This window comes from Priapulus caudatus, unplaced genomic scaffold (assembly GCF_000485595.1).
Source record: "Priapulus caudatus unplaced genomic scaffold, Priapulus_caudatus-5.0.1 Scaffold91, whole genome shotgun sequence".
Taxonomy (NCBI): Eukaryota; Metazoa; Priapulida; class Priapulimorpha; order Priapulimorphida; family Priapulidae; genus Priapulus; species Priapulus caudatus.
Genome location: NW_014577152.1, coordinates 498,762 through 512,172, shown reverse-complemented (window position 1 = coordinate 512,172; position 13,411 = coordinate 498,762). Strand labels below are relative to the sequence as shown.

The window sequence follows — 13,411 nt, the reverse complement described above, 5'->3', positions numbered from 1 at the left end:
ATGTTCTTATAAGGTAGTTATTTATAGGTTCTTAAATGTTCCTATAGGTACGTATCCTACAGTGAGGTAGCAATTTAACTTTTTGTACACGGTGGAGCAACGCCTCAAAAGAGCGGAGTCCGCAGCAAATGAGGTAGCTTACGTCAGTCTGAAGTTCAAAAATTAAAGATTTTTTAAGTATTCATTGGCAGTTGCACGTCTGCCCATAATTTTCTGTTGGACATTCAAGCTGAAAATAATACAAGTATTTCCCGCGTGAGCCGTTTTCTTCCAGTAACGGAAACTAGTTTAGTAATGGTAGAGAATTTTCAGGGAGTCACTACGACTTCCGTGGCACTATGTCAAATTATACGGGAGTCTGACAGATAAAATCAGGGAGTATTTGACTCCGGACTCGCGCTAATTTCGCACCCCGTACCTACGAGGTTCGCTGCTATTAGTGAAGTTGAGATAAGCGTGGTGTGCAGCCGCAGAGCTTGGATGGCTGCTGTGTCAACTCGGTGTTCTTCCCACTTTCGTTCTTTCGGCTGCTAGAGTGTTGAGAGTTGTTACTACGCGGTCATGTCATGTTCGTCTCGCTCCTCGCAGGAAGCGCAGAGTGCAGGCGAATAGGGGTCGTTGACCGGACCGTGGTAGTTCTAGGCTAGTGGCTCATGCACATTATTAATTACGCGTCGAGGTCTTGTTCTAAGTTTGCAGAGTTCGCATGTTTTCGCTAACACGCAGTCCTAATTCGATGACAGCTGATAGACGTGGACACGTATAGGGCGCGTTAAGGCGCGTGAATCTACACCGTACTTAACACGCACGGACCGTTTCTCACCGCGTCGCACTAAAGCACGCGAATATTTGCGCGAGTCCACTGAATAAGACTAATCGGTGGTAATTGTAGCGGTCAAGTATACAGATGTCGACCGACGCGCTATTCCGTACATCGGCGAGTGCATGCGTGACCATCGCTGTCCTCACATCTTTGTTTAGCTTGTCGGAACCCGTCGAAATACTCTCCATGTATGATCTCACCACTCGTCTGCTGGTATCGTCTGCTTCAGTGACGTCACGGGTGAACGGCAAGCTTGGTAAACATGGCGGGCGTAGCTGTCGGCTGTCCCGCGCATCGTCGGCGCGGCGTCACGTGCTTGTCGGCGTGGTGTTTGCTTAGCTGGAGGCTGACTCGCGGGAGAGGCTGAGTGAGTGATGCGGCTTCGGAGGAGCGTGAACAAAGCCGAGTTATTGTGTTTCTGCCTGATTGTGCTTCCTGTTTGCGGATTTTCTAGAAACGAGTGCGAAATTAATTTTGGCGATGCGCTTTATGATTGAGGGAAAGGGAGAATGCGTGGGTACCACACAGAGAGGTTAAACAGACGAGGTGGTTCCGCACAGCGGGTAAGGTGTGTCGTCAATATAGACCTGGTCGGGCTTTAGTGGCGTAAACACCAGCTATATGCCGTGCACCTGTGTGAACTGTGGATTATCTTTTTAAAAGCTAAATAAGCACGCGAGAAAACCGTGTGATGTGTCGTGATGACTGCTGCGCTATGTCGTTATTTAGAGTCGGGGTAGAGGCGTGAACTGCCGTGGCTACCCCACGTGACATTGCTGCGACGGACATCGTCTGCCGCAGCAATGCTCACGTGTTTTTGTGTGTTTTTATTCGAATCAGATATTGCGTGTCGGTGCGAGATGTCGGTGATGAGAGAGAAAAGATGGCGCGCGCTGCGATGTCATGAGTGACACCTCTTCATGAACGACGGAGCGACAGCAAGAACATGAGCAGCTCTAGATTCTCTCAGACTAGCAACTTCTCTCGGTAACGCTGAGCAGCGAGAAGGGGCCTCCTGTGTGTGTGGCGGTTATTATACCAGTGTTTGATGCTGCTGCCGCTGCTGCTGCTGATAGAGTTCCGCCGCTCTAACGTGCTCCGCATGGAAACGAGAGGAGAAGATGCTGTGGAAGGTGAGAGAGTTAGACGGAGAGAGGACGCTCGACTTCCTTCTCATGGACACGCCGGAGATTTTTCCTCGCTACCAGCAAAGTTACAAACAGTTCGCAAACTGCACGTGTCAATGCGATGACACCAGTAACTCAGTCTACGGCTACAAGAGGGCGCTGAATGATGACTTCGATCCGTATCGACCAGACGTATCGAATGGAAGGTCGGCTAGCGTCGACAGCGCCCTCAAGCGGAATGAACAGTACAAATACTGGGAGCTGGGGCCGCGTGAGAAACTCGACATGTACGCTAGGTGGCATGGCGGTCGGGCCACGAAGCCACGGTCCTCAAGTGTCGATTCGAACGAGAGCTACGGACGGGGCAGACCTCAGTCCAGGACGGCAAGTCCTGCGCATGCGCGATCCGCGAGTTATGACCCGCTGACGCACTATCTAATCAAACCGCATGCTTATCACAAGCTATACAACAAAAGCAACAAAATCAACAACAACAACAACAACAACAATAACGACTGCAACAACTACAACATCAACGTCGTCGCTCCTCATATGCGCAACAAACTCAACCTCCAGCCGAAGAAAGACACGTCCGTATACAGCGCAGACTCGCGCCTTACTAGCGACGCTTACATCGAATATAAGCCGTTTAGTTACTGGACGAGCGGAAACAGTGGCGGATATCCGCTGCTGGCTGCTGGCCGGTCCGTGGACGACGCGGCGAGTGAGAACAGGAGCGTTAGTTACCGAGCGCAGAAACCCGAAAACACGAGTTTCATCGCCGGAAACTTTTCGGTGAATTCCGACGCGAGAGACCCGCTGAATAAGAACGTCGATGGCCCGCAGCTCAGCGACATGTACAGCGGTTCTAGCGATCTCAGCTTGCAGCCTGGGTACCTCTACACTCCGCTGCCAGAGCCAGGCGGCGGCCAGCAACGCCCACTAGGGGGCTCGCAGGAGCATAGTGTTCGGGACCGACGCGACAATGGCAGATACGTCACTAACGACAACGCTGCCGACGCGTACGACTATCGCGCGCAGAACGACGCTTCGCCGTATAGCGACGCGGTTGGCATGACAACGGATGGAGAGGCGTTGCTAGGCGACCAGCAGTATGAGAGTGGTTGGCTACACTCAAACATCGCAGGATACCTACACGGTACCAGACTGAACGACCTCAGCGGCAGATGGAGAGGCGGCGCGAGGAAGGGCAGAGAGTCGCGGCCGCGCAAGCGAGAGCGCCGGAAATCGCCCGACCGGAAGTACGTCGCCGTGCCGCAGAGCGACGACGTCGGCTCGGAGGGTTCATCCGAGTTTTGGCTGTTTTTCGCCGACAGTCCGCAGGCGCGTCCGCGCGAGTCGGTTTCCCGCCTGGTGGCGCAGTGTCGCTGCGTGCAGCGATGGTTTCTCGGCTGCGTGCCGCACGGCGGTGACGGCGCCGACGATGACGACAGCGCACGGGTCGTGTCGGCCGACGAGTCACGGACTGCGTGTGTCGGCTGCATTTGCCTCAGTCGGCTGATGGCGTGTCTGTCAGGGGGCGCGCGCGACGCGCCGGGGTCGCCCTACGTGCATATAGAGCGCGCCACTGGTAAACAAGAGAACGTGCGCGCAGACGACACGCACGAAGCTAGTCCGTACAGTGCTGACAGCTCCTACAGGAAGTTCGATGACGTTGACTATGACGCGGAGGAGGTAGATGGGTATAGAGACACGGCGGGTGGGAGAGGGAGGGCGGAGACGAGCGGCGGGAGGAGGGTGACGGATTGCGATGCGGAGCCTCCGTACGACAGCATCGTCGATGGCGGGGAGGCGGCAGAGGAGCATCATCGTCAACATCACAGCCACTGCCCACTACACGTAGGTACATCCGGTGTTTACGCGTGGCTGAACCTTTATATGCTAGCTACGGAATTACCCTTTCTCTATGCGACGATGGATGGAAACACATCTTTATAGGTTTCGCGATAAAAGGAAATCTATATTAATCGGCTGTTGTTTCATCACTAACACAGACGACAGCTGTCGACAATATCTACATAAAACATTGATTCATGTTTATTCTGAGCACATACAGCTTTTTAATGTTGTAATGAAACATTTGCAACATTACACGAGATAATGATAGCAGGTTGTTGACTTGAGTCAACACAGGTGCATGCAAGTGGTTTATGTATATAATAACAGTACAAGTTATATGATTGTTAAAGGGAATTTTAACACACTGCGACATGATCTTTACATTTCCATTAGTTGAGGCATGTATAGTCACAGTGAAACATGTTCTTGCTAATGCTTGATAGAACCCTATATTGATTAAACTGTAAACTTCAACTTATCTAAAACTTTATCGAGATTAATTTATATACATTCTACTGACAAGAATACTCTTATATAATGCAAACCAGTTTCTGATTAGTATTCACTTTGATGCGTGCACGTGGTAATGTAAAAAATGAATGAAAGAATTAGAGCACATTTCAAGCTGTTTTAATCCACACTGTGTGTAAGCAACAAATTAGTGCTTATTGAAATTGTGAATGAAACTGTAATCTAAACACGCCGCCTACGTTTACAAAAGGTCAAAGAAATGAGCAGCCCTCCCCGTTGAACAATGCCGGCGTTTCCATGGCAGTTAGGCGTATTTCGGCGTATTCTAACAGCGAAAGTCCGTGGTATTCTAACAGCGAAATGTATAAACGGGCGCACGCGCGTCATTGTTTTCCCGCGCCGAACGTGCCTATGAACCAGTTTTCGTCGCCGAATCATGCCATGATTACTTCTAATCGTATCAATGGGGTCAAACCCGAACAGCGGTGCATTGTCTTTCCGGCGCGGGAACAACGGACGCATTCTGAGCGCCGGACACCCGGCTCATGGCTTACGCGCCCGTTTTCGAGAGAGCCATTTAGTCAGTGGTAAGGTGAGAAGACAGTCAGTGAACTGTCATGGTTGGCGCTGGTGGTGGGCGCGCGCTGAGTGCCTTACATAACTGCTTTTAATCCTGGAAGCGAGGTGAAAAACTCCATTGGCAGCGTTGCCATGCACATAAAGGTAACCTATCTTCTAGCTCGCTAATTATTCGCCTCTCGGCCAGCGTGAATTGTAATGTTATTAGCATGTGACGGGTCATACGATTATTTTAGACTTGCGTGAACAGTGTCTGTGTTTACACGCGTCCATAGATGTCATGAGAGTGAAGGATAAATTGTAGTTGTTAGGTTTAACGCCCGTTGTTTTGACGCATTAGTTTTACCTTGGATGGCTTTATAGCAATTCAGCTTGCCTGCGTTTCCCCAAGTCCTATATTACTGTTCCATGTTTGCCTCAATGGGAGTCTGTTTATTGGGATATCTTTATCACGGTTAGCAATGACATGGATGCAAGGGTTAACCACGCATTACTATTGTTCTGTATTTTTGGCTCAATGTGTTAGCGAATGCGTAAAAAAAGAAGTTATTAATAGTAGGTAAAAAACTATTTCAATTTATTAAAATATAACATCATTGCTTATGCTGAAGTATCAATAATTGTTTTGAAAATGTATACAATGTTAAACATTTGTTCTACACAAAATATCAGGAAGATATAGTCATGTACGCTATACTAAATGTAGTCAAAACTAGTGTTCAAATATCAATATCACTCGAAATCTAATGATTTACTTTACGTTGTTCGCGTGTATAATCCTAAAATATTTAGGAGGTAGCACACGACAGCATAGCATTAGATAGTCACGACCAAGAAGACAAGGACTCCGCATCACAAATCAACGCTGTGAAGCGCGCTTATTAATTTCACTTCATTAAAACACATTTACAAAGAAATAAAGAAATACCAAAAATTTACCCGAATTACGAATGTATTTTTGATACCAAATATAGTAATGTCATATAATAATATAATAGTTTATATCGTAATAAGAATTTATATTATAATAAATATGGATGCGGCACACATAATAACTGATGCCTCATTCAGAGGTCACTATTCATTACTTTGTTGATGTTGTTCGTAAACCTAACAATATTGTTCATAAACGAATTTTGCTGTTTTCATAAATGCTGTTGTTCCTTAAGTTGTCGTTATTGCTGCCATGTTGTTCATAAACTTAACATTGTTATTCCTAAACTTCACATTGTTATTCCGAAATCTGACGTTGTTGCTCTTAAACCTAATGTCACTAACATTTCTAACCCTAACGTTATTGATCCTAAACCTGACGCTGTTGTTCATAAACTTGACCGTATTTTTTCATAAACTTGGCAATCTTTTTCCCAGTGTTAACGTAATTCCTAACAACACGATTGTTTAATCGATGTGGTAGTTGTTCACCGTGTCGTTGTTCACAGTGTCGTTGTTCACAGTGTCGTTGTTCACAGTGTCGTTGTTCACAGTGTCGTTGTTCACAGTGTCGTTATTCATCGTGTCATTGTTCACCGTGTCGTTTTTCATCGTGTCGTTCCAGGCGAACAGGTTTGCCGCCGACAGGAAGCCACCGCCGCTCATCCCTAAGCGAAACCCGAAGACGCGCCTCAGCTACGCGTCGCCCGCCGACACGCGCAGCGACTGTGGCGCCACCTGCACGTGCACGTGCAACTGCTACCTGCTGGACGACTGCCCGCAGTGTAGCAGCGATCGTGCGGCGGCGGCAGCGGCGCTCACGAAGCCTCGCGTCCTCACTACGTTCGGTGGCAGGCGACCCGGCGGAGGTCCTCCCGTCGATATGGTGCGCTGCAGCTGCGGGGAGGTGGTGCCCGTGCAGAGTGCCCACCGGCAGGTGGCGCCGGCGATCGACTCGCCGCGCTACGACGACGAGACGGAGTCGTACATCCGCACGATACTCCACAACATACACCGCGACGGCGACGGCGACGCGCGACAGATGCCGCGCGGTCGGCCGCTCTCGCACGTGCCCACCGCCGCGCACGACGCCTTTCGGCCGTACCAGCGCTCGCAGTCGTTCTCCCCCGAGCCCCAGGTGCGGGTGACTCATCACGATTCGACGCAGAAGAAGAAGTGCAAGAAGGCGAAGGACGAACAAAAGAAGCGAGAGAGCAAGAAAGCGGCGAAGAAGGCGGCAGCGGCGGCGGCGGCGGCGCGGAAACCCGACGTCGACATCTACGGTGCGATTCCGCAGACGTCGATGATGGAACACTACGGACTGAACGTGGAACTCGTGCACGACCCGACGAACTACTCCCGCCAGATGCAGCACCACGCGGCGACGCAGCAACGCAGTCAGTCACACGACCGCTACACGAGCAGGCTGCAGTCCAAGGAGCGGCGACATTCGCCGCTGCACCACTCCCACGCTCACCACTCCTCTGCTCACCATTCCCCCGTTCACCGCGCCAACCAGCCTAGTCCGATATCGTCCACGGCAAGCTTTCAGCCGAAGTCAATCCTTAAGAAATCCATGGCGCCGAGAGAAGGAGGGTTACACTCTAGCGCGGAGGCGTCACCCGAGAACTCTCCCCCTCCTCGCCCAGCGAAGCGCCCACCGTCTTCATCCCCAAAGCACAAACCTCTCCCTCCAGCTCCTGAATCCAGCGAACAGCAGAGTAATGTGTGCTCATGCGGACACGTGCAGCAACAGCATCAGCAGCAGCAGCAACTACCACCGCAGCGGCAACAAGAACAAGAACAACTAGAAAAACAACAAAAAGAAGAGGAACAACGACGACGACAGCAGCAGCAGCAGCAGCAGCAGCAGCAGCAGCAACAACAACAACAACTATTACAGCAGCAGCAGCAGCAACAGCAGCAGCAACAACAACAACAAAATCAACTACAACAACATCAGCATCAAGAACATCAACATGAATTCGAGCATTCTACACAACACCAACAGCAGCATCTGCTGCTGCTGCTGCTGCTACTGCTGCTGCTGCTGCTGCTGCTGCTACTGCTTCTGCTGTTGCTGATGATGATGCTAGGGCATCATTACGTTTTCCGCTTCTGCGACTGGTAGCAGACGACAGCCATTGTGCCATCGAGTTCAGTCTGTGTGTTTGCAGCGGATGACGTGCGCGTATGTTTCGTGTGTGTGTGTGTGCGCGCGCGCGCGTGCGTGCGTGCGTGCGTGCGTGTGTGTGTGTGTGTGTGTGTGTGTGTGTGTGACCTGGCCTCGATTGTGAAGGAGATGATCGAAGGCTCACCACACCTCATCTTAAAAAGCTGTTGACCGCAAGCACGGGTGGCCTGCATCATATCTGCGCTTCTTCTATGTGCCGGCTTTAGTATCGGTTTTTTGGTATCGGTAGATAGAATTCGGTGTGTCTCACTGTGCAGGTGTGCGGTTGAGGGTTTGCTATGTTGAGAGCTTTGCCAGAGAGCTCTGTTGCGATTCACGTTGCCGCGGCAACGTTTGATGGACAAGGCGCTAGCCTAGCTAAGGTTAAGTAAACCAGCGATTTGCAAGTGTGTAGCGAGTGATTTGTGCGCGCGTGTGTTGTCTGCCACGGTTCGTCTGCAGTGACCGGATAGTGTGCGAGGAAGGCTGGATGGATGTTGACTGGTGTGATTTGCACGTCGGCTTACACGCGATGCTGCCTCTTGTTCGGCACCTCAGCGCGTGCCGCCATAATCAGCGGAAAATGATCGCCGATATTTCGTAGATGGGCATCGTCTCGTGTGGTGAGGGCGTGACCGCGCCTTGGATATTCTCGCGGATTCATAATCTTCGTGTCAGTCTATAGAACGCGGTTGATCACAGCGGATGGCCACGAACTGTGTCAGTCAGCAGTTCTGACCGCGGTGCGAGTTCTAGTTCTAATTCTGTGAGATACGTTGGATTATCTATAGCGTGAGAGACAAAGGCGGGTACGTGGACGTTACCACGACGTGGCCTGACCGCTTACACGGCGTTCGGTTGTGAAAATACGGCGCGGGTGGTGACAGAGCCTGCGTTGTTCTGGGGTTGTTCTGCTGCCAGCAAGAGTTGCTGTAGATTTACATGAGCTGAGCGCAGCTACGGGGTTCTACGTGGTTCTATAGGTTCTACGAGGTCGATGTCGGCGACGGAGCACGAATGCGTGCGTCGGCTGCAGTTGCCCATGTTCGGTGAGTGTCGTGTCTGTCAGGGGCGGCGCGCCGACGGCGCCTGGTCGCCCTACGTGACATTATAGATGCGCGCCACTGTAAACAAGCAGAACATGCGCCAGTACGACACGCAACGAAAGCTCGTCCGACATGCTGACAGCTCCTACAGGAATTCGATTGACGAAGACTTGTACTATGAGCGGATGAGTAGATGGTATAGAGGACACGGCGGTGGGAGAGGGAGGGCGGCGACCGAGCGCGGAGACGGTGACGAATGGCGATGCGGAGGGCCTGCGTACGACAGCCACGTCGATGGGCGGGACGGCGGCAGAGGCGCATCATCGTCACGTCACAGCCACTGCCCACTACAGCGTAGTACCTCCGTTTCAGCGCGTGGCTTGAACCTTTATAACTCTAGCTACGCGAATCACCCTTTCTCTATGGCGACGATGATGGAAAACACATCTTTATAGTTTCGCGCTAAAACGAATCTTATATTAATCGGTGTTTATATTCATCACTAACACAGGACGACAGCTGTCGACAATATCTAATAAAACATGATTATGTTTATTTGAGCACATACAGCTTTGTTAATGTTGTTAATGCAACATTTGCACACATTAGACGAGGATAATGATAGGCAGGTTGTTGATGGAGTCCACAGGTGCTAGCAAGTGTGGTTATGTATACTAATAAGCAGTACAAGTTAATATGATTTGTTTAAAGGGAATTGTTACACACAGACTGCGACATAGATCTTTACATTCCCTTAGGTTGAGCATGTATAGTCACAGTGAAACATGTCTCTTGCTAATGCTTTGATAGAACCCTATATTGACTTAAACTGTAAACTTCAAGCTTATCTAACACTTATCGAGAATTAATTTATAATACTCTACTGACAAGAATACTCTTATATAGACAAACCATTTCTGATTAGTATTCATTTGATGCGCTGCACGTGGTAATGTAAAAAATGAATGAAGAATTAGAGCACATTTCCAGCTTTTTAATCCACCTGGTGTGTAGAGCACCCTTAGGTGCTTTATTGAAATTGTGACTGAAACGTAATCTAAACACGCGCTACGGTAGCAAAAGGCAGAAGAATGAGCGCCGCCGCGTTGAAATTTCCGGCGTTTCATGGCATTACGCGTATTTACGGCGTTATTCATAACAGGCGAAAGTCCGTGGTATCTAACATCCCCCGGCCCCCGGAATGTATAACGGCGCACCGCTCATTGTTTTCCCGGCCCGAACGTGCTAAGGAACCATTTTCTCGCCGAATCATGCCATGTGTATTACTACATCGTATCATGGTCAACCGAACAGCGTGCATTGTCCCTTTCCGGCGCGGGAAGCAACGACGTTTCTGAGAGCGCCGGAACGCGCTCAGCTTACTCGCCCGTTTCGAGAGAGCCATTTAGCAGTGAAGGCTGAGAAGACAGTCAGTGACTGTCAATGGTTGGTCGCTGTGGTGGCGCGCTGCTGGGTGCCTTACATAACTGCTTATAATCCTGGAAGCGAGGAGAAGACTCCATTGCAGCGTTGGCCATGCACATAAAGGTAACCTATCTTTCTAGCTTCTCTAATTATTCGCTGTTCTCGGCAGCGTGAATTGTAATGTTATAGCATTGAACGGGTTCATACATTTATTTTAGACTTGCAGTGAACAGTGTCTGTGTTTACACGCGTCCATAGATGTCATGAGATGAAGGAGTAAAATATATAGGTTGTTAGGTGCTAACGCTGCGTTTGTTTTGAGCATTATTTTACCTTGGATGCTTTATAAGCAAATTCAGCTTGCCTGCGTTTCCCCAATCCTATAATTACTGTTCCATGTTGCCTCAATGGAAGTCTGTTTATTGGATAGTCTTTACACGGTTAGGCAGAGAATGGATGCAAGGTTAACACGGCAATTACTATTTTTCTTATTTTTGGCTCAATGTGTTAGCGATGCGTAAAAAAAGAAGTTTTATAGTAGGTAAACAAACTATCATTATTAAATGATACATCATTGCTTATGGAATTCAATAATGTATTGAAATGATACAAGTGTTAAACATTTGTTCTACACAAAATATCAGGAGATATAGTCAGTGTAGCTATACTAAATGTAGTAAAACTAGTGTTCAAATATCAATATCACTGCGAATCTATGATTTACTTCCACGTCTTGTGCGCTGTACATTCCTAAAATTATTAGAGGTAGCACACGACAGCAATAACATTAGATAGTCACGAACCAACGAAGACACAAGGACTCCGCGCACAAATCACGGCTGTGAAGGCGCTTATTAATTACTTCATTAAAACAGCATTTACAAAAAAAATATAAGAAATACAAAAATGTCCACAAATTACGAATTATTTTTGATACCAAATATTAGATTCATATAATAATGATAATAGTTTATACTCGTAATAAACTATATATAAGAAATATGGATCGGCACCAATAATAACTGATGCCTCATTCAGAGGTCACTATTTCATTAGTCTTGTGATTTGTTCGTAACCTAACAATATTGTTTATAAAACGACTTGTTGGGCTGTTTTTCAAAATGCCTGTTGTTCCTAAAGTTGTCGTTATTGCTGCCAGTGTGTTCATAAATCTTAACATATGTTATTCCTAAACTTCACATTGGGTTTATTCCGGAAGTCCTGACGTTGTTGCTCTTAAACGTGGCTAAATTCACTAAGCATTTCTAAACTAACGTTATTGACTCGATAACCTGGACGCTGTGTTGTTCAGTAAACTTGCCGTATTTTTTCATAAACTTGGCAATTCTTTCCAGGTAAGTAATCCTAACAACACGATTTGTTTACTCGCAGATAGTAGTTGGTCACTCGTGTCGTTGTTCAGCAGTGTCGTTATTCACAGTGTGTGTGTCACACGTGTCGTTGTTCCACAGTGTGTTGTTTAAGTGTGTTGTTCATCCGTTCCTGTGTTCACAGAGCTCGGGATACGTGGTCGTTTTTCAATCGTGTCGTTAACAGGCGAAAGGTTTGCCCGACAGGAGCCACCGCCGCTGCATCCCTAAGCGAAACCCGAATGACGCGGCCTCGCTACGCGGTCGCCGCCCGCAACAAGCGCAGCGACTGTGGCGCCACTGCACGTGCACACGTGCAAGACTGCTACCTGCTGGACGGGACTGCCCGCAGTGTAACAGCGGGATCGTGCGGCGGCGGTCAGCGGCGCTCACGAAGTCCTGCAGCTCGCTCACTGACGTTCGTGGCAGGCGACTGGTGGAGCCTCCCGTCGAGTAACGGTTAGCGCTGCAGCTGCGGGGAGGTGATGCCCCGTGCAGAGTGCCCACCGGCAGGCTGGCCGCCGCGCGATACGACTCCTCGCCTACGACGGACGAACGGAGTCGTAGACATCCACGGATACTCAAAATACCCGCGACGGCGACGGCGACGGCGCGACAGACTGGCCGGCGGCGTCGCCCCTCTCGCCGGTGCCACGCCGCGCACCGACCCTGTCCGCGTACAGCGCTCGCGAGTGTTCTCCGCCCGACGCCCAGGGCGGGTTGACCATTACGATCCGACGCAGAAGAAGAAGTGCTAAGAAGGCAAGACGACCAAAGAAGCCGAGAGCAAGAAAGCCGCGGAAAAGGGCGCGAGCGGCGGCGCGGCAACGGAACCGCGAGTCGACATCTACGGTCGATTGCCGCAGACGTCGATGATGAAGCACTACGGACTGAACGTGGAACTCGTGACGACCCCGACGAACTACCCGCAGTTGCAGCACCGACGCGTCGACCAGCAACGCAGTCAGTCAACACGCGACCGTAACCGAGCAGCTGCAGTCGAAGGAGCGGCGGACATTCGCGGCTGCACGCACCCGCACGCTCACCACTCTCTGCTAAACCAATTCCCCCGTTTCACCGCGCAACCAGCCTAGTCGATATCGTCCACGCAAGCTTTCAGCGAAGTCATCCTTAAGAAATCCATGGCGCCGTAGAGAAGAAGGGTTAACTCTATGCGCGAGGCGTACCCGAGAACTCTCCCTCTCGCAGCTGAACGCCCACGTCTTCTCCCCAAAGCACAAACTCTCCCTCCGCTCCTAAGCCAGCGAACAGCAGATAATTGTGTGCTCAGCGGACACGTGCACAAACAGCATCAGCAGAAGCGAGCAACTACCACGGAGCGGCAACAAGAACAAGAACACATAGAAAAACAAGCAAAAAGAAGAGGAGGACAACGACGACGACATGCAGGCAGTCAGGCAGCACAGCAGCACGCAGCCAAAACACAAAAAACTATTAGCAGCGCAGCAGCCGAGCAGCAACAGAGCAGCACAACAACACAACAACAAAATCGAACTACAAGCAACAGTCGAGCATCAAGAACGCAAACGATGATATTCGAAGCATTCTTACACACACCAACAGCAGCAACAGCAGCAGCAGAA

The 13,411-nt window shown here is 49.8% G+C and overlaps 1 protein-coding gene across 1 annotated transcript in view; it reads left to right on the top strand.

Annotated features, from left to right (window-relative positions):
* The window catches only part of LOC106804875 (serine/arginine repetitive matrix protein 1-like), a 70,492-nt gene extending 58,228 nt beyond the window's left edge, over positions 1–12,264 (top strand). The window contains exons 6-7 of the mRNA XM_014806244.1: positions 6,419–7,333; positions 11,995–12,264. Of these exons, the coding sequence (XP_014661730.1) occupies positions 6,419–7,333; positions 11,995–12,264 (1,185 nt within the window). The remainder of the gene's footprint in view (positions 1–6,418; positions 7,334–11,994) is intronic.
* The last annotated feature ends 1,147 nt before the right edge of the window (positions 12,265–13,411 follow it).